General features: G+C 38.9%; 1 protein-coding gene across 1 annotated transcript in view; it reads left to right on the forward strand.

The window, feature by feature from the left end:
* LOC149307012 (zinc finger and BTB domain-containing protein 44) overlaps nt 1–25718 on the forward strand; it is a 34011-nt gene extending 8293 nt beyond the window's left edge. Inside the window, exons 2-6 of the mRNA XM_089537602.1 lie at nt 7294–8359; nt 15242–15326; nt 17317–17480; nt 18401–18701; nt 20391–25718. Of these exons, the coding sequence (XP_089393728.1) occupies nt 7342–8359; nt 15242–15326; nt 17317–17480; nt 18401–18701; nt 20391–20673 (1851 nt within the window). The 5' untranslated portion in view covers nt 7294–7341 and the 3' untranslated portion in view covers nt 20674–25718. The remainder of the gene's footprint in view (nt 1–7293; nt 8360–15241; nt 15327–17316; nt 17481–18400; nt 18702–20390) is intronic.
* The last annotated feature ends 1190 nt before the right edge of the window (nt 25719–26908 follow it).

Consider the following 26908-nt stretch of genomic DNA (forward strand, 5'->3'; position numbering starts at 1 on the left):
TGTTCTAAGGATTTTCCTCAGAGACGGGGATAAACACCCCCAATTTGGAAGATTAAATCTTATTTTTAACCTTTTCCCCCCTTTAATTTTAACCTGCCGGGCTCCAGGTTGACTCGGCCTTCCATCCTTTCGTGGGTCGATAAAATGAGTACCCAGCTTGCTGGGGGCAATTGGCTTACAGACTGTAAACTACTTAGAGAATGCTCAGCACGATAAAGCAGTAGAGAAATGTAAGTGCTATTGCTATTGCTAAATTTGAAAGAATTTGCAAAACTACCTCTGAGTATTCCTTGCATAAGGAAGCCCAATGAAAAATCCATGGGATCACCCAAAGTTAACAGGTGACTTAAAAGCACATGCACACACAGGGGAGGAAAGTGTGTTCAGTGGTGTTGGTCCAGCTATGTAACATAATTGTAACATAATTACACTACACAAACATGTGCTTTTCAGTCATCTATCGACTTAGGGCAGGTTTATTTCATAGGGTTTTCTTAGACAAAGATACTCAAAAGTACAGTAGTTTTGCTAGTTCTATCATCTGAAATACAACCTTCAGCCCCAAGTATTCATTGACAATCTCTCATCAAAATACTAACCAAGGCTAACCCTGCTTAGCTTTCAAGATCAGACAGGAATTGGTGCCTTTAGAGTATTTAGGCCAATAAATTTACAAGTAGCTTTAGTAGTCAATTGCTTGTACCCAGATGTTAGGATCATTTATTGGAAGGCCAAAAGTGTAACTCCCAGCACATGCTAAAATAGACTGCTGTTCTAAACTGACAAAGTTAAGGTAAACACTTCAAGGGATAAAAGTACAGTATAGAGACTTGTTTCTCAACTTGATACAACTATAAAGAAACAAATTCTGCACTTTTGCACTGGTAGCCACAATTGCATAAAACCTGTTCATTACTGGTTACCTTCCACAGTTTTATTGACAAAAGATACAACAGTAGTTCTCCTTGCCTGTGTAAAAGCTAATGCCTACATAAAACAAAACTGTAGGGCTTCACAGTGAAATTCCTTCTTCTCCCCAATTAAATTAAATGAGAGATTACCAGAATTCAGGGCAAAAGAGATTTTTACTGCCAGTTTATCCCGAGTGTCTTGGAAACAATGCGTAGATGGTCTCTGAGCATTGGTAAAGTGCCTTTAATGTTTAGCAGATAGGCATAGGCAGTCTTGCATAGCTGTCATATAAGCTCCATAGCAAAGCAGTGTCCAAGGGGTTTCTTTTTAGGCAGCTGCAACAAATGCTAACTAGAGTTCACTTGACATATCTCCCTATTGCTCTGGGCAAGAGAAAGGTAAATGAAAGGAAGAGCTCCTTCCTGGGACACACTCTCCCACTTCTTTCTTCCGTGTGTTCCCCCTCCCTCCCATATATATATAGAGAGAAATCTGCTTGTCTAGTCATGTGCATTTACTGAGCCTTGATCCACGTACAAAATATAAACAACAATACGTGTACGATACAAAAATGTAATGTTTCTAAGACAGTTTCTGCTGAAGATATTTTGAAGTATGTCTTTTCAAACTAAAGATACAATCAGTTGGTAATGTTTATTATATTGCAAGCAGATTGTCTCTATACTTCAAAGTGACTTCCATAGGGAGGGTGTTAAGGCAGCACTGGATTTATTTAAGGAGGATGGTGCTCAGTATACAATGAATCATTTCATTCAGACAAATGATTCAGTGTACAATTAAGTCATTGTAGAAAGGTAAGGACCTTACCAGATACTTGTCTTGTTTAAACTTGAGCAAGATTCCTGAAAGTCACTTCCTTTTAAAGAAATGGTTTATGTAAGTAAAAGGGATGGGTTATTAAAATGCATGCACACCTGGAACACTTCAGAAGAGTAGTAGCACAATATGTAGCAGTGAAAACCCCCAGAAATGCATGTGTTTCTGTATATGGGGAGAGTATTTTTAAAAGCCTGAAGTAGAAAGCTGAAGACCCTCTTAGGAAGGGCTATCCTTTTTCAAAATGATCCATTTTAAAGTACAGTATGCTGTTGCTTTTGCAAGTTTCAGGTCTAAGATACAAGGGTAGCATTATTAGTAGTTATAGAATTGTTGCTTAACAATTGTTAGGTGATTTCCGATGTTACAGAATACAAAAAAAGCAGTGGATCCTGAGCCAGCATGGTGTTAAAGGTACAGTTTTACAATGGCCCCATTATTTCTTGGAGGGGCGCCCTCAAAAGGTGGTGCTGTAGGATTCCTGTTCAACTCCTTGGCCATTGCCCTGTGGGGTCCTTCATGGTTCAGTCTTGTCCCCCATGGACTTTAACATCTACATGAAACTGCTGGGAGAGATTGTCCAGTGTTTTGGAGTAAGGTGTCACCTGTATGCTGATCATACCAAACTCTTATCACTCTTTCCATCTAATTCCAACGAAGTTGATTCTATACTAAACCAATGACTGGCCGCTGTAATGGACTGGATGACGGCAAACAAATTGAAGCTTCATCCAGACAAGATGGAGGTGCTCCTAGTCATTCAAAAGACAGATCGGGAATAGGGACTCAGCCTGTGTTAGTTGGGTTTACACTCCTCCTGAAAGCTCAGGTTTGTAGTTTGGGGGTACTTCTGGATTCAGCACTGAACCTGGAGGCCCAGGTTTTGGCAGTGACCAGGAGTGTGTTTGCGTTGTTAAACCTAGTGGACCAACTGCACCCGTTCCTGAAGAAGATAGATCTGGCCTGCCTGTCAGTTTCTGGGCACAAATTCAGAGTGTTGGTTTCAACCTGTAAAAGCCTATATGGCTTGGGTCCAGGTTATTTGAAGGACCATATCTCTCTTTATGAGCTCATTAGAGCTCTATGATCATCTGGAGAGGCCCTTCTCTCTGTCCCATCATCTTCTCAGGCTCATTTGGTGGGAACAAGAGGGAGGCTTCTCGCTGGCTGCTTCCAGACTCTGGAACTCCCTCCCTAAAGAGGCCAGGGTTGTCCCATCTCTGCTCACCTTTCAGCAGCAGATAAAAACATGCTTGTGCCATCTGGCTTTTACAAACTGACAAAGGTTGGGCTTTAAATGCTGTGTAGTTTAGATTTTAAGGTTTGTATAGAGTTTTTAACACATTTTACATTTTAGGGTATAGCTGTTTTAACTTTTTAAATGGTTTTATTTTTTTAATTTTATATTTATATACGTTAATGCTTCGCACTATAAATCTCATTAGGGTAACAATTCAAGGAAGGTAATGTCTGGAAGAAAAAGTAGATCCACTAGTCTTCATCAGGAGTTAGGCAGCCTAACTCTGTGCAGGACTACGATCCACATAACCAACAAAGAGCTGGTAAAGTGTATCTTGGATAATACAGCGTTGTAACGACACCATTTATACATAAACATGTATCTTTCAGCAAGACTGTCTTAAGAAACTGACCTTAGATGTCCACTCCAGGGAGAAAGTTGTGCTATATTTAGAAATCCATGAGTATTACTGAAAGCAGCCACAGTATCAGATGGAGCAATTAAACTCTTCCAGCACTTGAAATGTTGTTGACTCATCTCTTGTAATTTTTTCACTATCCTACGAAATACTACTGGAAAACACACTTTCCCTGATAGTTTTTGTATATGTACACAGATAAGGAAATTCCAAATTGGAGATTTAGTTGTCCAATAGGTCGTTCATTATTCTTTTAAATTATAGGCTTTATTGATTGATTTATTGATCAGGAATTCCTGAAAGCAAGGTTAATAAGCTGCCTTCCATGATTTACACCTTTTAACACTCAGAATAACTTTCTTGTCGTTGTTGCTGCTGTTGTTAACTGCCTTTGAGTCAACCCCACTCATGGCAACCCTGTAGATGAGAGATCTCCAGAACCCCCTATCCTCCACTGCTCTGCTTAGTTCCTGCAGACTCAGGACCGTGACTTCCTAGATCAAGTCTTTCCCTCTTTTTTGCGGTCTCCCTCTCTTTCTACTGGCTTCTACCTTTCCTAGTATTATTGGCTTTTTGTAATGGGTTATGCTTTCTCATAATGTGGCCAAAGTCTCAGCCTCAGTTTTGTCATCTTGGCTTCCAGTGAGACTTCAGGCTTGGTCTTCTCTAGGGCCCATTTGTTTATCTTTTTGACTGTCCATGGTATTTTCAACACTCTTCTCCAACACCACATCTCCAATAAGTGATTTTCTTTTTATCTGTCGTCTTCACTGTCCAGCTTTCACATCCATACATAGTGATGAGGAATACAATGGATTGAACAATTCTAACTTTAGTGTTCAGTTGTATACCTTTGCACTTTAGGATCTTATCTAGTTCTTTCATACCTGTCCTTCCCATTCATAAACTTCTGATGGTATCTTGACTGCAGTTTTCTTTCTGGTCAATATTTGACCCAAGGTGAGTTTGGGCAAGTCACATGCTCTCAGCCTCAGGGGAAGGCAGCGGAAAACCTCCTCTGAAAAAATCTTGCCAAGAAAACTTCATGATGGGTTTGCCTTAGGGAGCTTGGTATGTTTAGCCTGGAGAAGAGAAGGTTAAGAGACAACATGATAACCATATTTAAAATATTTGAAGAGCTGTCATATTGAGGATGGAGTAAGCTTGGTTTCTGCTGCTCCAGAGATTAAGACATAGAGCAATATAGTCAAACTACAGGAAAAGAGATTTCACCAAATAGCAAGAAGAACGTCCTGACAGTAAGAGCTATTTGACAGTGGATGTTTAGCCTGGAGAAAAGAAGGTTAAGAGGTGATATGATAGCCCTGTTTAAATATTTGAAAGGATGTCATATTGAAGAGGGAGCAAGCTTGTTTTCTGCTGCTCCAGGGAACAGGACCCGGAACAATGGATGCAAGCTACAGGAAAAGAGATTCCACCTCAACATTAGGAGGAACTTCCTGACAGTAAGGGCTGTTCGACAGTGGAATGCACTCCCTCGGAGGGTGATAGAGTCTCCTTCCTTGGAGGTCTTTAAACAAAGGCTGGATGGCCATCTGTCAGGGATGCTTTGAATTGGATTTCCTGCATGGCAGGGGGTTGGACTGGATGGCCCTAGTGGTCTCTTCCAACTCTACGATTCTATGATTCTATGATTCTATGAATACACTCCCTCAGAGGATGGTGGAGTCTCCTTCTTTGGTGGTTTTTAAACAGAGGCTGGATGGCCATCTATTGGGAGTGCTTTGTTGTGTCTTCCTGCATGTCAGGGGGTTGGACATGATGGCCCTTATGATCTCTTCCAACTCTATGATCTAAAGTACAGCTAACTGCTACCTGGGAATTTTTTTTCAGTGGGGCCCAGTTGGCTGCTGTCAAAAAATAATGCTACACCAAATAGACCTTTGGTGAAAATCAACAGAGTGATTGCTGTGTTATAAGCCTTTAGTAATTCAGTTGATAGTATGCTAGTTTCTATGGCGGGAAATACATAAACTTTATATAATTTATTATAAAATGTGAGCAGGGGGATTTTGTGAAACATTAATAAAAGTAGAGTATTGTGCTAGTATTGTCACAGGGTGTGTTTTGACTGAAAAATGTTCATTTGAAGGGAATTGTCCTTCACCTCAAGAGGATTCCACTGGAACGGAGAAGTAGGAGTAAGTTGTTTGCAGGCATGCTAGTCATAGTTAATTCTGGGTATGTTTGACATAGGGTTGTAAGGTCACAGTATGGAGAACCTAAACTATCTTCTATAATTAGTGGTACAACAAGAGAGGTTTCCATAAACTTACAACTTAACCCATTGCTTCTTCATTTCCTGAAGGAAGTAGCACTTGTAGTTTGCTGCATAGTAGAAGGGGAGGAAGAATAAGTTAAATGACATTTGTTGATGTAAGTTTCTTCTGTTGCATTAGTACTGGGGTTTTTTTTTGATAGCAAACTTGAAGCCATTATTCAGTATAGTGAGCGCCCTCATTGGCAGGCTGAGATCCACAGATTCAACCACCTGCAGATCACCACACCTTATATTATTCAATGGTGATATGGATGTGCTGACACATGCACATCACCACCCTTTGAATAATATAGGACACAACCATCTGTGTATTTTCCCATCTTCAGCGGGGCTCCGAACTCAACCCCAATGGATTGGAGAAGCCCATTGTATATATAAATCATGTTTGCAAGTAAGCACGTTATATGTATTTCTGTGTTCCAGAATATATGTTTTACCTTACATGAGTGGCGTGGATACATTGCACAGTGTTCCAGAAGTTGTGGCTCCCTGAGCTCGTATTTGACCAAGAAAATAGGGGGATTCCTTGCATAACATGTGAAATGTCCCTCGCTATAGCACTGTAGTCGGAAAGGCAGACAACAGTTTTGTTCATCAGGACAGAGCCCATGGGACTTTCCCTCAAGTTGATAATGTGCAGCCTGTGTTGAGTACAAAAAGATAGAATGAATTTCAAAATGGCCTGAATTGAAGATTGTGGAGGGAGAACATTCTTTTCTTCCCCATGTAGCTCTTCATGCTACCTGAAAGCTCAGTTCCTCCAGAGCTGGTTTTGAGGATGCACAGGGAGGGTCCAGCAAGAGTTCATTATTAGATTCTGCTCCATAGATGTACAGTGACCCCACACCTTGCGTGGACGCATTTTACGCGGCTTCCAGCATACACAGAAGCTGCTTGGGGAGGAAAACAATGGTGTGTGCCTGTGGCACGCTCGCGCCACTCCGCCACATGCACGCACCCCATTATATCCTATGGGGCTCGAGCATAGGCAGATTTTCCCTTACACGGGAGGATCCGGAACAGATCCCCTGCATAAGGAGAGGGCCCACTGTATTTTTTATTTCACCCACTTAATGTGTTTAAAATAATTGCAGTTTGCCATTGCTTCTAAGCTAGGAATTATGGTTAGTTCCATAATACTGACTTCCAAGTCAGTACTGTACCAGCTAGGTATGTTGACTACATCTGCCATCATCCTCAGGGAGTATATTTTCAGAGACTACCAGGATGAAGAAGACTGATTTAAACTGACTTTTTAAAACAAGCCAAGATCTGTCATTTCTTAAATCACAGTTTAGCTCAGTTCATACATAACAATATACTACAGATCCAGTTCGCACCACAGCGAAAAAGAAAGAGAAGAGCACTTGAACTGTAAGTTGGTAACAGCACAGAAATTATAGTAGTGACCAAGATGTTTTTGTATTGGGCTTGAGCATTGAGTATCAGATATTTTCTGATGAATTCCCAAGTGCTGAGATATTTTCATAGTATCCTTTTCATTTACAGTATTCATATATTGTTTGGTGGCACTAAATATTATGAAAATTGTTTTCTTCACTGGACTTTTTTTCCCCCCTTCAGGTCCACTTTGATCTGCTTTTGTGGATACTGGCAAAAACGCAGAAAAAAATGGGTGTCAAAACATTTACCCACAATTCCCCTGCTCACAGTCAGGAGATGCTTGGAAAACTTAACATGTTACGTAATGATGGACATTTCTGCGACATTACTATCCGTGTGCAAGACAAAATCTTCAGAGCGCACAAGGTAGTATTGGCGGCCTGCAGTGACTTCTTTCGTTCCAAATTGGTTGGCCAAGGAGAAGATGACAGCAAAAGTGTACTTGACCTGCATCATGTGACGGTGACTGGATTCATACCCCTTCTGGAATATGCATACACAGCAACATTGTCTATTAACACAGAAAATATTATCGATGTCTTGGCTGCAGCTAGCTATATGCAAATGTTCAGTGTTGCTAGCACTTGTTCTGAGTTCATGAAGTCCAGCATTTTATGGAACACTCCAAGTAGCCAACAAGAAAAGGTGTTAGATACAGGACAGGAAAGCAGCGCAAACTGCAACTTCACCTCTCGCGATGGCAGCCTTTCCCCTGTGTCCTCAGAATGCAGCGTGGTAGAAAGAACCATTCCTGTTTGTAGAGAGTCACGGCGGAAACGCAAAAGCTACATAGTAATGTCACCAGAAAGCCCGCTTAAATGTAGCACTCAGACAAACTCTCCACAGGTTCTGAACCCTTCAGCTTCTTATGCGGAGTCTAGAAGTCACCCTGTAGATTCTTCCTTAGCTTTTCCTTGGACTTTCCCTTTTGGAATTGATCGAAGACTTCAGTCAGAAAAGGTGAAACAAATAGAAAATTCTCGGACTCTAGAAGTGCCTGGCCCATCTGACACGTCTAGAAGAATTGCTGATTATGTGACTTGTGAAAGCACCAAGGCCAGCTCACCTCTGGTGATTGAAGAAGACGTGCGTGTAAAAGTGGAAAGATTAAGCGATGAGGAAGTTCATGAGGAAGTATCACAGCCTGTGAGCGCATCGCAAAGTTCGCTGAGTGATCAACAGACAGTTCCAGGGAGCGAACAAGTCCAAGAGGACCTTTTGATCAGCCCCCAGTCATCTTCTATAGGTAGAGTTTGTCATGTCTGTCTGTATCACATTGTGTTTTTATTGGAAAGTATGTGCAAGGGTTTAAATGTAGTGTAAATATTTCTAGTTCTTTTTAACAATTTTAAAAGGTAACAAAAAAAATTATATAACCATGCTTTTCACCATGCTTCAACCAAAACGTTGTCCTAATAATGTGTAGGCATTGATCTCCTTTACAGCACAGTGTTTAATCTTTTTCTTGCAACTTTAAATATTTTATTTCTAATACAATTCTAGTCATATTTCCCCAGGAATGAGTACTCGTTTTTGTGATGTATTTCATTCTCCCATTCTTTTTTGTAAGCCACTTTGTGGATGTCTTATAGAAAACCTGGATAAAAGTGATAAACCAGATTAAACTAAACTGCTAATACAATCCCATTGATTTCAGTGAGCCTTAGTTCCTATTAAGTATGCTTACACTTGGAGCCTTAGAGAATGTCACACTATGAGCATGGTTGTCACTTGTTTCTGCCTTGATCCTTTTGGGGAGGACATATCTGAGCCATGCAGTCATACTACTTTAGCTGCATCATTGCTTTAAGGAAGCAGGAACAGTGCTTCCACATATTTCTGTTGCTATTTTTACATCACACTTTGAATAGCTCTTATGTTGACATTCTATATCGGTAGCATTTCGGCTTGAAGTTCTAGTCCTCACCTAGCAGAGCTTTTTGCAGGCTTGATAGTTATGAATCTTCTTTGAATATAAGGCACATTCAAATGTGAATGTGTTATTCATTATCTTACTAAGCACTTTATATCTAATCTGCCAGAAATGTGAGAGTGTGGTTTATAAATTAATGGAGGAGACAGAATTTATTTTCTGGCAGCCCTTAGCATGAAGCTGGTTCACTAGACTGATGTAATCTGACCCATTCCCTTAAACACATGGAAGTGGGAGTTCAGGCAAGACATTGCCAGGGACATGTGATCAATTTTAAAAAATCATTACGTGAACCAGGGTAGCATATGGTTTCTTGCATCATTTAAGGAAAAACAGACATTTTGCTAAACAGACCCAACTGAAATGGTTTTTTTTTGGGGGGGGGGGGTTTGCCAGGGTGGAGGCAGCTTTCAAACATAATGAGGTCTATATATCCTGCAGTTCAAAAGAAAAGAAACTTATCTAAAGCTTTGCAAGTGCTCTGGATATGCATTCAGAGTTCCCATAAACTAAAGGCTCTTCACGTCATTTCAGTGCCATGGGTAGTTCTGGATGTCCTGTCAATATTCACCTCCAGAGCTGTCTGTCATAATTAAGTGAATGGTAAAATTCTGGTTTCTGCAGTAGTTCCTTCAGCATAGTGAGCAGCTGCTCTGACAAACTGTCAAACCTAAGATGAGCATAAAAACAAATAAGGGGAAAAGGTAGCACTGACAATGATTGTTTCAAAAATTAACCAGACCTTGAAAAGTTCATTAAGTTCTAATGCCCCCACAAGTAGTTAATTGTCAGTTAGTTTTTTTAAAGTAATCTAAACATTCACATTATTCAGACGTAACTAATTAGTTACACTGCTAGCCTGTGGTATAAAGGACACCTCAGCACTGAAGTATAAAATTACTCCCCAAGAAGCAGTGAGGTTACACATACGACAATGAAATGTAGCACATCCATTTCTTTTAGACTGATCTATAGTTTTAAAAGATGTGCACAGTCAAAGGTTTTGCTGTAACCTATACAGTACATCTTGACTTCCTTCTGAAATTCATTGGTACACTCCATTAGCCAATATGTTTGCAATATGATTTCTAGTGCCTTTTCCTTTTCTGAATCCAGTTTGGATAGCTGGCATTTCTCATTCAGTATATGGCAAAAGACTTTAGGAGAGTAAAACTTTAGCATTGCTTTGCTTGCAGTAACGTAGTGGTCTGATAGTTACTGCAACCACTGGTGACAAACTTCTTGGATACTGGATTGCATATTGAGGATCTCCAGTCTGTGAACAATTGTTTTGTTTACTGTATTGGTTGGCAGATTTTTGGTAGAATTTGGTTGGATTCCATTTCTATAACTTGAAACAGCTCTGTTGGTATATCATCTGTTCCTGGTGCTCAATTTCTTTCAAGTGCTTTGAGAGCCTTTTCCACTTTACTTTTGCACATTGTGGATTCATTGTCAAAATGCTATTTCTTGAAGGAATCTATCATTCTTTTAACTCATCTTTGTAGTTCTTCGCTGCATTGCTCCCATCATCATTTTATTTTGCTCTTACTGCATTATAATTGTTATTATTATTATCAGCATCAGCATCAACAACTGTGTTTCTCTCATAATGGGACTCAAGGCAGCTAGCAACATATTTAAACAATACAAGTTAAAAACCATACAGATGTCAAAATAAACATATAAGATTTCAAAAACAATTTGTGATTTAAAGCATAACTCAGGGAGAGTCAATGGCAAACCACAAATCTTGCCAAGAAAACCCCATGATAAGTTCACTTTAGGGTTGGCATACATTGAAAAGAACTTGAGGCACACAACACACACACCTTTAAAAACAATATTTATATTTTAAATATTTTAAAAAGCCTTTTTGCTAAACTAAACCTCTTGTGATTTCTCATTAATGGTGGAATTACTGTACTATGTTGTTGGTAGTGAGCAATAGATGCTGGTCCTTTGGGGCAAAGGGGGCACTCCCCAACCCCACCCAGACCTCAGGCTAGCTCCACTCAGCTCACGTCTGCCAGGACCATTACTTACCATATACACTCAACTATTAATCGACCTCATGTATAAATTGATGGCAGGCTTTGGGGCCAAAATTATGGCTTTTGATAGGATAATTCTAGAGTAAAACCTAGGGTCATGTAACAAAGGATCTAAAGAAAGAAGCAAAGGAAAACATTGCCAGAGAACTTCCAAAATTCCAGCAGGCATAACTGTTTGTGGTCATACTGCAGACTGTATTCGAGAGTAGAAGGGGGTCAGTGCTTCTGGACAGATTATACTCTTGCCTTTCACCGAGGGACAGTTCCTTTTTAAAAAATAAGAGTTAAAGTACAGTATTTACATTGACCCATGGGTAAGTCAACTCGGGGTTTTTTTAGTCAATTTTTGACTAACATTTCTAGACTTATCCTTGAGTATATACATTATATCCTCTTCATGGGGTATGATATTGGCTGTTAAGCTTCCTTCCTAGTCTTCTCTCAGTCTTATTTTTGCAGAAGTCTCCAGTCAAGTCCCTTCATAGAAAAACTCACAGCCACACATACTTTTCCCCTTAAGGATACAGGAGCGGTCCTCATAGGCAAAGGCTTCCTATATCCTGAAGCAATAAGGAGAACAATGCAACATGTGGCAGGAAGGAAAAATTGCCTCAAGCCAGTCAGCTGGTATGTTGGTTCCTGGCCTGGGTGGGTTACTACACAGCTACCATTTGTTTTGCGTTGGTGTTTGCAGAAAAACGAACATTGGCTTGTTTTATTTTATTTGTGAAGTTCATTGGTGCAGGTAGAAGGAAAGCTGCCTTGAAGATCAACTCTTCGTTTTGTTTATTTAGTGTGTGAGCCTGCACACACTGAGAATCATTTTCTGCCCTGGAATAATACCCTGGGATTCATTCTGATAGTGGTGGTGGTTATATGCCATCATGTCAGCTCCAACTTACGGCAGCCGTATGAATGAAAGACCTCCAAAAGATTTTGGTTTTAACAGTGTGATATACAGTCCTCCCTCCAAATGCACAGGGGATCCATTCTGGACACACACACCTCCGCGAATTTGGAAATACACGGATATTCAAGCCCCATAGGCTTGAATGGCCACACACGCACCATTAACTTTAACAGAGATCACCTCTCTGCAAATAATCAAAACCACAGATCTCAAGTCTGCAGAAAGAGAGGGGTGACTGTAAACCTGATTTATTTAGAGTGCTGTTTGGGCAGAGTTGCAGCAGACTGGAGTGTGAGAGAAAGTGTTACGTTTGTGGGTGCTCAGTTGTTTGCTCTTGGGCTTCAAACCAAAGAAAGCCAGGATGAGGAGGAGTTAGGAGGACAGGTAATCTGCTCTGCAGTTGACTTTTATGTTTTGTGGGTTAGGGACAGCCAAGGGGTCTGTGGAAGAAGAGTGGGACATGTGAGGGAAAGAGGTTCCCTTATGTGTGTGGTAGAATCATATCTGGGTAAATCTACACATAACCCTGTGGGTTGCTGCTCTGTATATAATTTAAACAGGTTAGGGGAGAGTTGAAAGTCGGTGAAGGTGTGAAAAGTTGTTTAATCTGCTTTCCTTTTCTATTAATTGAAAACTTTTATCGATGGTTAACATTATTTTTATGGTCCCCTTAAGAGAAACGGACTAGACCGCTGGGAAAATACAGATCACAGAACGGTTGTGCCTGGTTTTGCAGTATCAGTAGTAGCTCAGACAACGTATCCAGAGGTAGCTGTGTTGGCCATATTTCGAAGTACAGTGTCATCCAAAACCTACTTTGCCCATCTACTGGGCAAACAGCAGGCTACACCTAGAGCTATTTTAAGCCCCCCTTTGAGACTTTACCCAAAATGTGTATAAATGTGGAAAAATACAATTTTTTTAAAAAATCTAAAAATGAATGCAAATGGACATTTTTGCTTCTTGCCTAAAAGCTGCCAATTGGCATAATTTCTTCCTTTTTGTCAGGGTACCAAAGGATTTTTTAAAAAATATATCCTGATAGCAGATGTTCATTTTCTTGATAAAGAAATGCCCAGGTGTCAATACAAGATTTGAGGATGGGTAGAAATGGAAGATTAGACCTTGGTTTTGTTTCTGTTGGCTCCACCTCGGGAGGCCATGTCTTCTGCCTGAGAAGATATAGTGGCACAACCTGTCACTGGCAGTTCTTTATGGACTAGCAATTGCAGACATCTTTTTTGGAAGTACAGTGTGTCACATTAGTTGGAAGTTCCTGTTAGTCAATAAAAACAGATTTTTTTCTCTAAATGTTTGTTGCTTTGCACTGTAATGTAAAGAATCAAGAAACGTACAAAGCAGGACATGGCTCCACACACATTTTGCTGTGGACCGTTTTTTGACCACAGTAAAGAAAAGTAAGGAAAACTTGCCTCAACAGTCGTGGTGTATAGAAATGAAGGGCTGAGACTATGCAAAAGACTTGTAATATATTATGGAGAGAGACTATTCTGTATGTGATCACAAAAAATAAACCATGCTGATTGTCATAGCACGTGATTTTTTTTACTGGCCACATTTGCAAACAGGTAGAGAGATTTTGTAGCCCTTTTGAGACTAGCTGAAAGAAAGAAGTTGGCAGCATGGGCCATTCTCTCTAGGAATCTCTAGGTGCGACTCTGCTGGAAGTTGACCATAGAGTTGTTGTGATGGAGGACCTAAAGATTCCTAGAGAAAACACTTCTCTAGGCATTTGTAGGTTTTCCAGCACGATTCTATGGTCATCCTCCAGTAGAGATTGACTGTTGAATTGCACTGGAGGACCTAGATATTCCTAGATAGGTTTTCTCTCAGGTTAAAATATGTTGGTTTTTTTATTTGTGATTTTTCCACTTTCATGGGGGTCCTGTGCCCTTTATGTGAATGTGAAGGGCCCACTGTACTTGCAAATTCTTTATTTGATTGAGGACTGTAGACACAATTTTTATTCGCATTCTGATAAGTTTCAGAACAAAGATACAGACTTCACATGGAATATACATTCTACCCTTTGTTTAAATATGAATCCTTATCCACATTCTCATGCAACTAATTTCACATTAATGTCTGGTTTACTTAAACTAGATGTGGCTGCTGATGATATCCAGGACACATAAAGTTGTGAAGATAACCCCCAGAGATAATCCTGCACTGCCTAGTGGCTTGAGTTTTGTTTAGGCTTGTTGAAAGTCCATATTCTCCATTACAAACTAGTCCATGCTCTGAGATCTGCTGGGGAGGCCCTTTAAATCACTGTAAAATACCTTGAGTCCTGTCCCAGGAGAAAGGCAGGCTATAGATTCAATACATAATAATAAACATTTAGCCAGAACTGTTTGGGAGAAGTTGATCTTTCTACAGGGAATATAGACTGTTGTCTGCTTTGGTTATTTGGACTGTGCTTTTTGGTGATGGATGGTGACAGGTTTCCATAGAAATGGCTCAGCTTTTTCAGGCTCAGTCTTTCTAGATTTTCTCCTGCATAAAAAACAGCTCCACACCATCAGAACATCTCTAAGGTAAAGGGATAGGATGTTTATCAGCAGCTCTTTGCTGCTGACCACTATTTCACCGGTGGTGCGTCTGCACTGTGAACAATGCCATTCAGCTAGAACAGCTCTTATTGCTGTGAGAAAGCAGTTTCCTAGCTTGAGAGGGAAGAATGGAGAGTAGCCTTCGCCCAGAAATACAACTTATCATATACTACTTAATCAAAACTTGCCTTTATTTAGTTCCACCATAGAGCTGGCAGGTTTTCCTGTTATCTCTGCTTTAGACACATGCTGTGCTGCCTTGTTGTTATTATTATTATAATTAATTAATTAATTAATTAATGCTACAGTTCAACTTATCAATCCTGACACTTTCAAATAGGATAAATAATCTTTTCATAACTTTAACCAAATTAATGGAACTAACAGTAATATTTTTCCAATAATATTAAGCCCTGTTGAACTGTTCATTAAGGCAATCTATTAAGTCATTGGGGTTTGTTTTTTTCAATATATGAAAAGTACTCTCCAATCTTTAAACTGGTGCCATTTAAAAAAACTAAAAAACAGTAGTCACTGTTAATTCATGTTGATTAGACTGAGTGTTGGAAGCAAATTCACTTGTACTGAGCCTCATCTTGCTGCAGATACGCATCTATTAAATTAAAGATTAATTTCTATTGTTTATTTAACTTGCTAGGTTCAATAGATGAAGGAGTCACTGAGGGATTGCCAACACTGCAGAGTTCCTCTGGTGGCAATGTTCATGCAGATGATGATGATCGGTATGTACCAACACAGTATTCTTCAGGGACTGGTTATGCTGATTAACATGATCCAGAATGAGACTGTATACATATATATGTATACACTCGTTTCTCCACATTTGCGGCTTTGGCTTTTGAGGATTTGATTATTCACGGATTTTATTAATATGTTCTCTCTGGGAATCTCTAGGTCCTCCAGAGCAATTCTATGGTCAACCTTAACCAAAAGTCGCACTGAAGGAAGTAAAGATTCCTAGAGAGAACACTCCACTAGTCATTTGTAGCTCCTCCATCACAATTCTATGGTCAGCATTTGGCAGATGTTGACCACCAAGTTGCACTGGAGGACCTAGAGTTTCCTAGAGAGGTGTTTTCTCAGGTAAAAACATAGGGTTTTTGTTATTTGTGTTTTTTTCACATTCACGGGGAGTCCTATTCCCTTAACCCCAGCAAACGTGGAGGGACAAGCGTACTTCCTGCACTGAATAAGCCACAGTTCATGTTCAAAAGAACACATGCTTATAAGGACAGTAAAGGGCCGTGTTTGATCATGTTCTGACGTGTCTTGAAGTCTATATGTTAAGAAAACACAGCTATGTTCTCCAGTGTTTTTCAGTGTCACCATTACTTATTAGATATTGGGAAGTTCTTAAATCTCCTGGTGAACCTCCTTGAGTCAAAAGGAAAAATCTGGCCATACTGGTGACTTCACCTGAGGCCAGCCAAAAGCAGAAAAATTTAATGCAGCTACATGGAGGTCTATTTTAAAATTCTCAGGAAAAGTGAAAATTGGCCACATTCTTGAGCATATCTATTAAGAATAATTCAGTTAGCTGAGCATCTTCCTTGAAATGTTTGGTGCTGTAGAATTGGCCATTGTAATGTTAATTTTGGGCAAGGAAGATTGGTTTTAAAATTCCTTCCTAGTCCCTCTCAGTTCTTCAGTAATCCTGAGTCAGTCACTGTATCTCAGCCTGACCTAACTTGCTTGTACACAAGAGGAGATTCTTGGAAGAAGAATTGGATAGCAAGGTAATAGTGTTTATTAAATACCATTGTCATTTATTATGTATGCAGTATTTATTTCCATCCCTACAGTGGGGTGCTTTCAAACAGGGAGCCCCAGTTAATGCTATGGGGGGGGGGGAATTAAGATAGAGAAGAGAAGAAGCATGCAGTCCCATGGCTCCCGGTCTTTTATTGTGTCTTGTGCTGCTTGTGAAAGTAATCCTTTTTTGAAGTGTTGCTAGCTTTGCTTGTCTTTTTGTTTTTTAAAGGTATATTTTGTCTTGCGTTGTCATCTTATATTGTACTGCAGAGATGGGCAACTCTGGCCTTCCGGAAGTTGTTAACCTTTAACTGCCATCAGCTCTAGCCAGCACAGACAATGGTGAGGGATTTTAGAGGTTGCAGACCAACAGTTTCCAGAGGACCACAGTTGCCCACTCCTCTTTGTACTGTAATGGTTTTGTATCAGCCACCTTGTGTGCTTTGGCAGAAATTTATTGTTGTTGTAGTTGAATCGAAGAATCCATACCAGCCCTGTGAGGTGCATCACTGTTGTTTTTGTTTTAAAAATGAAATGACTTGCTCAAGCATCCTAGAATAATCCAGATTTGAAGTAGGATTTTAACCCTAACCTCATTCCAGACTTCATTATGGACATGTTAGGCCTTTCCTAATGTCATGTGTACAATATGTGCCTATACCTGCTTATTGCACATGCATTCATTGGGTTTCTTAAATGTTTAGCAATTTTAGTTGTAATTTACTGATAGTATTTTAATGGAAAATGTTCACTATCACACATTGACCACCTGCTGATCATCAGTTTTCACATGCTTTCCACTGTAGGCAAAACTATCTTTTAGAGGATTTTAACTGTGTCATAGATCTTAGCAGAGCTTTCTGTTACCCTTTTTAATATTATCCTTTCTGACCACATAAATTGTATTTTGTTATTTTGTTCTTGTTCTGCTTTTAAAAGACCCACTGTTTGCTTCTACAGATTGGAAAATGTCCAGTATCCTTACCAGCTCTATATTGCTCCTTCAACCAGTAGCACAGAAAGACCCAGTCCAAATGGCCCTGATAGACCTTTTCAGTGTCCAACATGTGGTGTTCGGTTTACCCGTATTCAGAATTTAAAACAACACATGCTCATCCACTCAGGTAAGAACGTTCATTGTGCTTCCAAAAGGCATGATTTGATTTGCAAAGCTTAGTGGTTTGAAAAGCAGGTGACTTCCAATTTTCCAGCAGCACCACTCACAGTACATTTATTTCCTTTCCATCAGGATGTATAGTAGAAATATAAAAATCCAGGCAAACCGAAGAATGAATCAGCCTTTCCTTTCTAGAGACCTGAGAGATTGTGGAACTCATCCGTATATCTCCAAACAGTAGTGGATGGGCCACTTTGATTCTGGCTTTGGAACAATTCAGGACTTGCACACCTGGCAGGGTATACTGCAGCTCTATTCTTAGTTTTACTGCAGTTCACTGGACCCTTGGTATCCACTGGGGTTTGGTTCCTGGACCCTCTGTGGATAACAAAATCTATGGGTGCACAAGTCCCATTACATACAGTGGCATAGTAAAATGGTGTCCCTTATATAAAATGACAAAATATTTTCAAATCACGGATGGATTAGTTCGCAGCCTTAATGCACTGATTTAAATGAGCCTAGAAAATGAAGATGAGAACAGGAGGACCACTTTGGCAAAGTCCTGGCTTTTAAAAGAAGTATACTTTGAAAATTAGATCTATTAAGAGGTTTATTTTTTTTAAAAAATGTTTTAAAAGGCATCAAGATATTGCATGTGATCTAGCCATTCCTTGGTAAAAATCCTGTACTTGGTCACTCCAGGCTTTACTTAGTACATGATACAAAATTTTTTGTTCTCAGCTTTTTGGAAACAACTACTGCTGATCTAAAGCCTTGGCAGAGTTTTTCCCATCAGTCCCTTCTGTCTCAGATAACAGCTTCTGTTTGGATGGGTATAACTGCTGTCATGTATAGAGTATGGGCTGGAATAAGATGGTTTCCAAATGTGGAGAGTCAATTCCTTTCCTCCCTATCTTCCCACAGGCATTAAACCATTTCAGTGTGACCGTTGTGGGAAAAAGTTCACCCGGGCTTACTCGCTAAAGATGCATCGCCTGAAGCACGAAGGTAAACGCTGTTTCCGGTGCCAGATATGTAGTGCCACTTTCACTTCCTTCGGGGAATATAAACACCATATGCGGGTTTCCCGGCACATTATCCGCAAGCCTCGGATTTACGAGTGCAAAACATGTGGCGCCATGTTCACCAACTCTGGAAATTTAATCGTTCATCTGAGGAGTCTGAACCATGAAGCGTCAGAGCTAGCAAACTACTTCCAGAGCAGGTGAGGTGCACCGCAAAAAAACCTATCAGGGAAACATGCTTTTTTTCCTAAATCATCTTTTCCTGCTTTCAGGGCAGCCTACAGTAGCCTTTTCCTGTTAGGTTGCCAGTTTACTGCAGTCCAGTGGGCTATTGCATAGTTATTGTCAGTAATTTCTATATTAATATTCAAACTGTTTCACATTAATGACCCAGTCATTTTGCTCTTTAGGAATATCAATGAGCAGTTAAACAATGTTAATGTTAGGTTAAACAGCTGCATCCAAAAACAACAAAACAGCATACATCTTTTGGTTTGAACAGTCTTGCTATGCCTAAATACTAGTTTATGATGTGGGGCAATGTAGATAACATGGAATAGATAGTCATATTAGTTTTAGAAAGAAAGAAACATAACCAAAGTTGATTCAGGCAGAGGGTCAGTCCTTTAAATGTTAAAGTTTAAAATCAGATGCTTAAATGTCCTATTGAAATTAATGGGGTGTAAAACTGCTTTATTTTGACTGGACTGTAATCAGTAGAACACCTTAAAACCTGCCCATTACAGAGGAATTTGCTATTAGTCTCATTTCATTACCTACTTTGTATCACTTCCATCTTATATTAAATTGGCGCAAAACATAAAACTGATTGAATTTTTGTGGAGCAGGTTTTTTTTCCAGTTTCTTTTAAAAATTCAGCTATTGTTTATGTACACCATGTTGGTTTCTAATTCTGACTCTTGTCATAGATGCACAATGCTGGTGTGTGTGCTTTTGTGTATCAAATTTTTCAGAATTTATTTTTGGGGTGAATGGATGAATTTTTCATTGATGCGTTTTTAATTCACCAAGTTAAGCACACATTTTGAATTGTTCGAAATCTATTGAGTAAAAGTGAATTACCTATTCGTAACCTATGCAGTTCCTCCTTCGTTGTACTTGTGCAGGGTCAGGTTGGCAGTTTTAGATCCGTAGCTTGTCCCATTCCAACCAAGGCCTTTTCCCATAACCTTCTTTCACACTGTGTTTTTCTCAAAGCAACTGGTTCCTTGCTTGCCCCACAGTAGCAGTATTGAGCTTTGCAGGCAAGAGGAAAGGCATTGGTGCTCTCAGTACGTCTGGCTCTTGCATTTTTTTTTCTCATTTATTAACAACTCTGTTGTTCCTTTTTTTAAAAATAAGCAACCATTTTTTACTCATCCATTTTAGCATAAACACATTTCCTATTTGATGTACAGTACCATGCATTTCTCAAATGTCTTGAGAGGTGTCAGAATTTGAATCCGCACAAGGTATGGGAAAAAATTCAAACCCTTCTGGTGTACTTTCACCTTAAATTTCCTGCAATTTGGGGGCCGTTTTCAAGCTTTGGCCTAGGCATAGCAGCCTCCTGGGATTGCTGCACATAGTAATTCTCCATGCCAGTGCAGACATCTAAAAACAATGCTTTGTGGTACATAAATGCAGGTATACTGTGAAAAGTTCCAAAGGAGTGACTTACATAACAGATGCTGCATGAAGCAAATTTTAGATCTTTCCCATAGTAGACACACTATGTAGGCTAGTCCTTAGTTACATTTTTTCCTGAGGATTCTTAGGAGTGGAGTGTTAAATTAGCTTCCCATATGCAATGCTGCCATGATTATGTTTATTTTCAAGTGTTTGACTAACAAGTAACTGTTTCTCCTGACTTTTGACCTCCCTTTTAGTGATTTCCTAGTACCGGACTACTTAAACCAAGAACAAGAAGAGACCCTCGGCCAGTATGAGCTAGGAGAGCATGGATTTGAAAGCAGCTCCTCTGTCCAAATGCCTGTTATTTCACAGGTTTCATCAACTCAGAATTGTGAAAGCACTTTTCCCTTAGGGCCTCTGGGTGGGTTGGCAGAAAAGGAAGAAGACATGCCAGAGCATCCAAAGACTATTGCAAGTGCCGAGGCAAGCCGAGATGACCCCCTGAAACCAGGGCTCTCATCCATTACTATTGAATAAGTAAAAAGTTTGGTTTCAGTTTTGTCTTTTTGGAAAGTGCCTGTGTTTGGTCTTGTACATTTTAATTTAATTTTCAGAAGGGGGGGGAGAATGTACCCCTTTTTATTTTGTAAGCTATGCTGTTGAAACCATGAACTGCAACAAATGTTACACTATTCTTCACAACCAAATGGTCACTTTTGTGGAAACATTTTAAGGCTGAAATGCACAGTAAGGTTTTGTCAGAACATCACACGCACTTCTAAAGAAAAGCTAAGCACACACAAATTACTAGTATAGTTTCTTGTTTTTATGGTAGGAGTAATCATAAGGGTTTTGTTTTGCCACCCTCAGTTTCAAAGATCTTCTGATAATGGAAGAGGAACTGATGGCTCTTAAATCCTTTTTGAGTATGCTGTCAAGTACTGAGCAGTCAAATTACATTTGGTGGTAGACCTCTGAATAGTTTTGCCTAGAATGAATCTCAGTTTCCCTTAGGCATGCTTATTTGCAATCATTATTAAAATGTGCAGGGCCTCTGTTTTTAAAACTGTATGATTTATTGGCTTTGGCAAAACAAGGGCAGTGTACCCAGGTATGCTTACCTTTGGTATGCCATTCCTCCTTAAAAACTGCTCCTACAAATGGCCTTATATGGATTTCTTTCTCTAAAGTGATACTTTACAATTTTCACAGCAGGAAATTCTGGATATACTGTATGTAAGCATTTGGGAGAGTAGAAAATTATGACAAGGAGGGAGAGGTTACAAAAAGCAAATGAGCGTTTGTGCATTAATGTACTCTCCTATGATTTACACACACACTTATGTGTGTGTGAACTACAGTTTTATTAACCTGTTTTTAGATAAAACAAGCGATGTATTTTCCTTTAGAGGCCATGTTTCTAAACCAATTGGGGTTGTTTACAAAAGGCCTGTTAGCAATGATAAAATGTTCCTATTCTAAAACATTTTTATGCCCTTGCCAAGCCAGTTTCACAAAAGCCATTACTTTGGCGACACTCACAACTCCAGCAAGCAATAATCTGAACGCTTTTCCATTTAATTTTCCTCTCTTAAGTTTTTAAAAGGCTTAAAACACAAGATGGGGCATTTGAAAGGCCACAAGTTCTTGTTTTGTTTCCACTGTTTTCTGTTATGGGTAAAATTTAGAAATTTAAATTAAACTCTTTTTTTGTTCATTCGGTTTTGGGTAGCCTAAAATATCCCAAGTTTCATCATTTACCTATTGATTTTTAAGAAGTGTGAGACTTAATTGAGAAGGTGCTTGAATTTCATATGATCATTAAACAGGATAAAACAGTAAAGCATTGATGGGGAAGTATAGTGAAAAAGCTGCAGAGGTGAAATAACAAGGTGGATATATTATGCAACCAATACTGAGGTCTTTGAAAACTCTGGAAGTTATAGTTTCAAAGAAATATGTTTCTGCCAATAGCAAATCCACCGAATCTAGAGAAACTAATCCTTATACTTCGCATTATTCTTGTAAAGGGCTTCACAGAGAACTACTAACAGACTTTAAATTTAGGTGTTCTGCTAAACAGCTTTAGGGTTGTTTTTTTCTTCCCATTAATTTTGAATTTTAAAAAAGTATTCTTACAGATTAGTAAATTCAGTATTTTCCAGAAGGGATGTCCATGCTGAGGTTCTGTCCTCCTTTTCAGGACAGACCAGTGATGGTTCTGTCATCAACGAAACCAAAAAACCCCAAAGCTAGCAAAAAAATAGGTTGTATGTACATTGGTATTATCATTCCAGTAATTTCTGTAAGGACTAGCTATTTATTTATTTCCTCAAATGCAGGATGAAATGGTTTCAGGCAACAAATTTCAGCAATCACATTAGGTTCATAAGTCTAAGTGATATAAATGGTATAAGATGCATATCAGTTTCATATATGTTCATTCTTAATGTTGTATAATTTACTTTTGTATACACAGATTTTTGTTCTGCCTACACAATGCATTTTATCTTGTGTAAGGTCCATTCAAGAGGCATAATTTGCTAGTGCAAATTGTACATTTGATATGTGCAAATGTAGAGCAGGTGATCTACATTAACAGATTTTTAGGGTATTTAAAATGTGATATCAGTCAGTTATCTTTCCTGAAAATATGCTTTTATGGAAAATACTGAAAAAAGATACTCCAAAGAAATCTTTTGGAGCTCAAGTTTATTCTTACGTAAGGTAAGCATAGACATAATCAGTGTTTGTGTAAAAACGATGGCTATTCTGTTGCATCACAGTACAAAAAAGTTATGTATTGTGATAATAAGTCAGAATTTTAAAAACTCTACCCAGCAAAGGAGCAATTCAGAATTCTCTTTCCCATTGAGAGAGCTCTTTTTAGATTTAAATGTTCACTGTTTAAAAAATAATTAATAATTTAGAAACGTTCATTTGTTCAGTGAGTATTCATTTACAAGCATTTAAAAGGAAACCTTGTGGGTAAACAGTCAAGGTTGAAAAGCAAGATATTGAACACCTTGGGCAACTCTAACTTAAAATTGTAAGCTCGCGTACTTTAAACTGAACTGTAAACACTGCATATTTTAAGTCAGGGATAACAAACTGTTATATCCACGTGGTGGATCCAATCCTCAATATAACTATTAGTTCCCTCACAGTCTGGATTCTGGCTAGCATTGTAGGAAAACATTTTCACACCTGCTCAATATAGCAGCAACATTATCTTGCCCAAATTTCAGCATCAGACCTTGGTGTATCCATCCCAATCTAGGCTCTTCAAGGAGAATGACTGTTTCCCTGTCAAATTGCAGCCCAAAATCATCACTTCCAGAGAACGTGAACCTAGGTAGCTAACCGAATAATGTTTACAGCCCATTATACCAAAGGTTAGTCATCCTTTTAAATTCACTTAAACATAAGGTCTATTCCTGCTTTGTCAGGTTGTCATTCTATGAATTTCATTTGTGGGCAAAAAGTTTCCAACTCAAGATAGTTATAATGGGTTTCCTTTGGTGATCGTCAGAATGTTTGCATTGTCCTGTCCAAATTACTCATATAGTGGCTCAATATGAGCCATATACAAAATACAGCACCCCAGGAATCAGGATGAACTGTGCAGCTTCTCTTTCCCTGACTTATGAAAGATTCATATGCACATGGAAAGCATCTGTTCCCACATGCTGTTCAAAAAGGGGGTGTGGGACGTAGGACAAGTCACTTAATGCCCATGCCATGGACCCAGTGGGGAGTTTATGTACATGGGGAGATCAGATCTCAAGCCCTCAAATCACAATATAGAATGCCAGTTCCATGTTGCAAAGCATCCTATCACCAGCTTCTAGTCCAATTTCCCTTGAGTGCATTATTTGAAAATCAGTTTGGCGCCTTGTTCGCCATTGAACCAGTGCGATGCTCCCAGTTCTGATGCAGAACACAACAGTCGGTGACGTCTTTGAGAACAGTTCTAGTTTGGGCACTTACCTTTTGTCTGAAAAGTGTAAATGTGAAATTTTTTTTTCATTAACCAGTGCCAGTGTAGCAAATATATATTATATATATTATATTTTCTAAAACTATAATTCCCTAGGCCCCAGGTCCCAAAAGAGATTGAAATTGTATTTTTTTAACAGTGCATTTGCAAATTTTTAAATAATGGCTTTAGCCAGGTTTTTGGGGGGGGTTGGGGGCATTTCACTAATTTTTCTTCACCAGCCTCAAGACAGCAGAGGGTTAGATAAAAAAATCCCTGCCTCTTTCCTAAAGTCTTCAAATTTGGCATGCTGAAAATTGTTTTGGATGGTGTTTGATATAAAAGAGATGCAGTTTTTTTTCCCCCTTCTTGGTTGCCTTTCTGTAGAAGGCAAAGCTAGCTTTTCTTATCCTGATAAAAAGAGACAGAACAAATCTTGGTAAGTCTGTTGACTCTGTAGAAACAAGCAGTTTCTGTCTGAAATCAGGCTTCCATACTACAAGACTTTGCAGGTCACATTTGGCTGGGAAGTGGGGAAATAATAAGTCAGGGTAGGATATAATAAATACTACAGCTCTTCGGTAGAATAAAGCTGGTATTTTTGAAAGAAAAGAAATGATACAGAATTTTTAAAAATGCAAATATAAGTGGATTTAAAGCTCTCTGTTTGTTTTTATGTCAAATTCTCTGTGTGGTATCAGAGAACTTCAGCTGCTTTATGGAGAATTGAGAAACACCCGAAAAGGATGGTGCTGTTTTGTTTGTCTATTAGGCTGCTGCATGCTGCCAGTTTATTCTATCTCCAGTCCCAGCCAGTGGAAGCTTGAGTGTGCTTCCTGGTCCCATTCTTGCAGTGCTGTCTCTCTGTGGATCTTTGTAGAATCCTTAAATGGGAAGGGAGTAAAGCTGGAGTAAAGCTGGAGTCAGAAGTGCAAACTGAATCCTCAAAGGGCATTCCAGCAACAGTGTGAATCTTCCTCCCCCATTTAACTGTGCCAGTCTTCAGTCACCAGCCGCCATCTCATAGAGCTTTTCTTGTCTGTGCCGACCACAGCTAGGCTACTTGGCATGTTTATTGACTTAATGGAGAAAACAAAAAAAATGTTTTTTGGGTTTGGTTTTTTTTTTAATGTTGAAATACACTTTGCATTTTATATACTATATCTGGCTATTAGTATTTTTCAGGAACCCATAGTTCTTGGTGGCTATATATATATTTTTGTGACTTTTTGTAAACTAAAGTGCCGTTTCACTGTTACAATCATTTCTAGAGTTCTTGTAATCAATGTGAATATCATGGTTTTTTCGAAATCCGTTCTGAGCCTGTAGTGTTCGCTTTTGTGATTCTCCGTGTAATGTATATATTCTGTATAGTTACCTTGTACTGAAATATTAGCTTGTTTGATATAAGAAGAATATGTATTGGGTACCTTTTTTGCTAGCCTGGTTGTTTAATCTTTAAAAAAAAAAGCCTTCAAAAATTAAAAAAAAATATCTCCAGATTGGTCTCATAAGTCAAAATGAGCGGGAAGAAAAACTAGTTTTGAGTGTCTTTGGATAGAAACATAATGCTAAGATTTTTCATTAAAATATTAATGTTTTATGGAGTAAGCACATACGTCTCTGTCATTATTTTAACAATATTTCTAGGCTTATCACTTTCAATGAAGACAAAGAGCTTGTGAGCATTATCTGTGGATAAGGAAAATGTTCATGAGGAACTTTCTGTACAGATGGATCGAGGCCAGATTACAGTCTCATAGACTAAGCGCTGTAATAGGTAGACTGTCTGGAATGTAAACTATTACTCTGGCTGTGCAGGCTTTCGGGTGAATAGGAAGTGAAATGTAGTATAAGGCCTGTGTTTAAAACAACAACAACAACATTCTTCTACTATGCTCCCTTCAGTTGTATACCTTCTGCCTATATATAAACTCAGAGCTTTGCATACAGGGTTGTTGGAATTCAGAGAACCAGTCAGAGGTTTTGTAGCCTTTGCTGAAGTTTCTGCACATTTGTTTAGACACTTTAGTTGGTCGTGAAGGGTACAAACATTCATGTACCTAAGTATAAATGGGATCTAAAAAGAGGTCTGCAGAGTTGAACTCCTAGTTTACTGAAGAATATAAGCCAATGATGGGAAACTTTTAACCCTCCAGTTGTTTTGAATTGCAACTACCATAACTCTTTATCATCACCTATGGTAAATGAGGCTGATGGAGGTCCATGGCTTATAGAATATGCCAACTGTTTCTTCTTAATCTCTTGTTCATTCCTTTCTCAGGTTAGATTTTGTAGAAGTTCCATGCATTCATCAAGGTTCAAAGGAAATAATGGCTCTTGCTTTCCACTACTGATTTTTGTGTTGCTAGTAAAAACTTTCTTTAAAGATATGTCATCCCCAGGGCTACTCAAAGTAGTGCTCCCTATACAAGTGCAGGTCCTCAAGCCATTGTCTGCCAGTTTATTTCCCAGAAAGAACTCATTTTTATTATTATATTTGATTTATATCCCACTTTTCACCTAGCACAAGACCAAAGGTGGCTTACAACAAATTAAAACAAAGTACACCTACAAAATTAAGTAATCAATTCTGCTAAAAGTAAAAAGTTAAAACAATTTAAAATACAATTTAAACATAACAAAAACAAAATCATAGCACACCACATTAACACATATGAATTAGAAACCAAAGATCAGCCTAAATCTTTGCCTCCTGAAAGAAAGAAAACAGGTCTACTGTACCTCCCATGAGAAGGCATTGTAGCCAATGGGTACAAATATGATACTGGT

The sequence above is a fragment of the Sceloporus occidentalis genome, unplaced genomic scaffold, assembly GCF_023333645.1.
Source record: "Sceloporus occidentalis isolate IW3139 unplaced genomic scaffold, rSceOcc1.0.p SCAF_9, whole genome shotgun sequence".
NCBI lineage: Eukaryota > Metazoa > Chordata > Lepidosauria > Squamata > Phrynosomatidae > Sceloporus > Sceloporus occidentalis.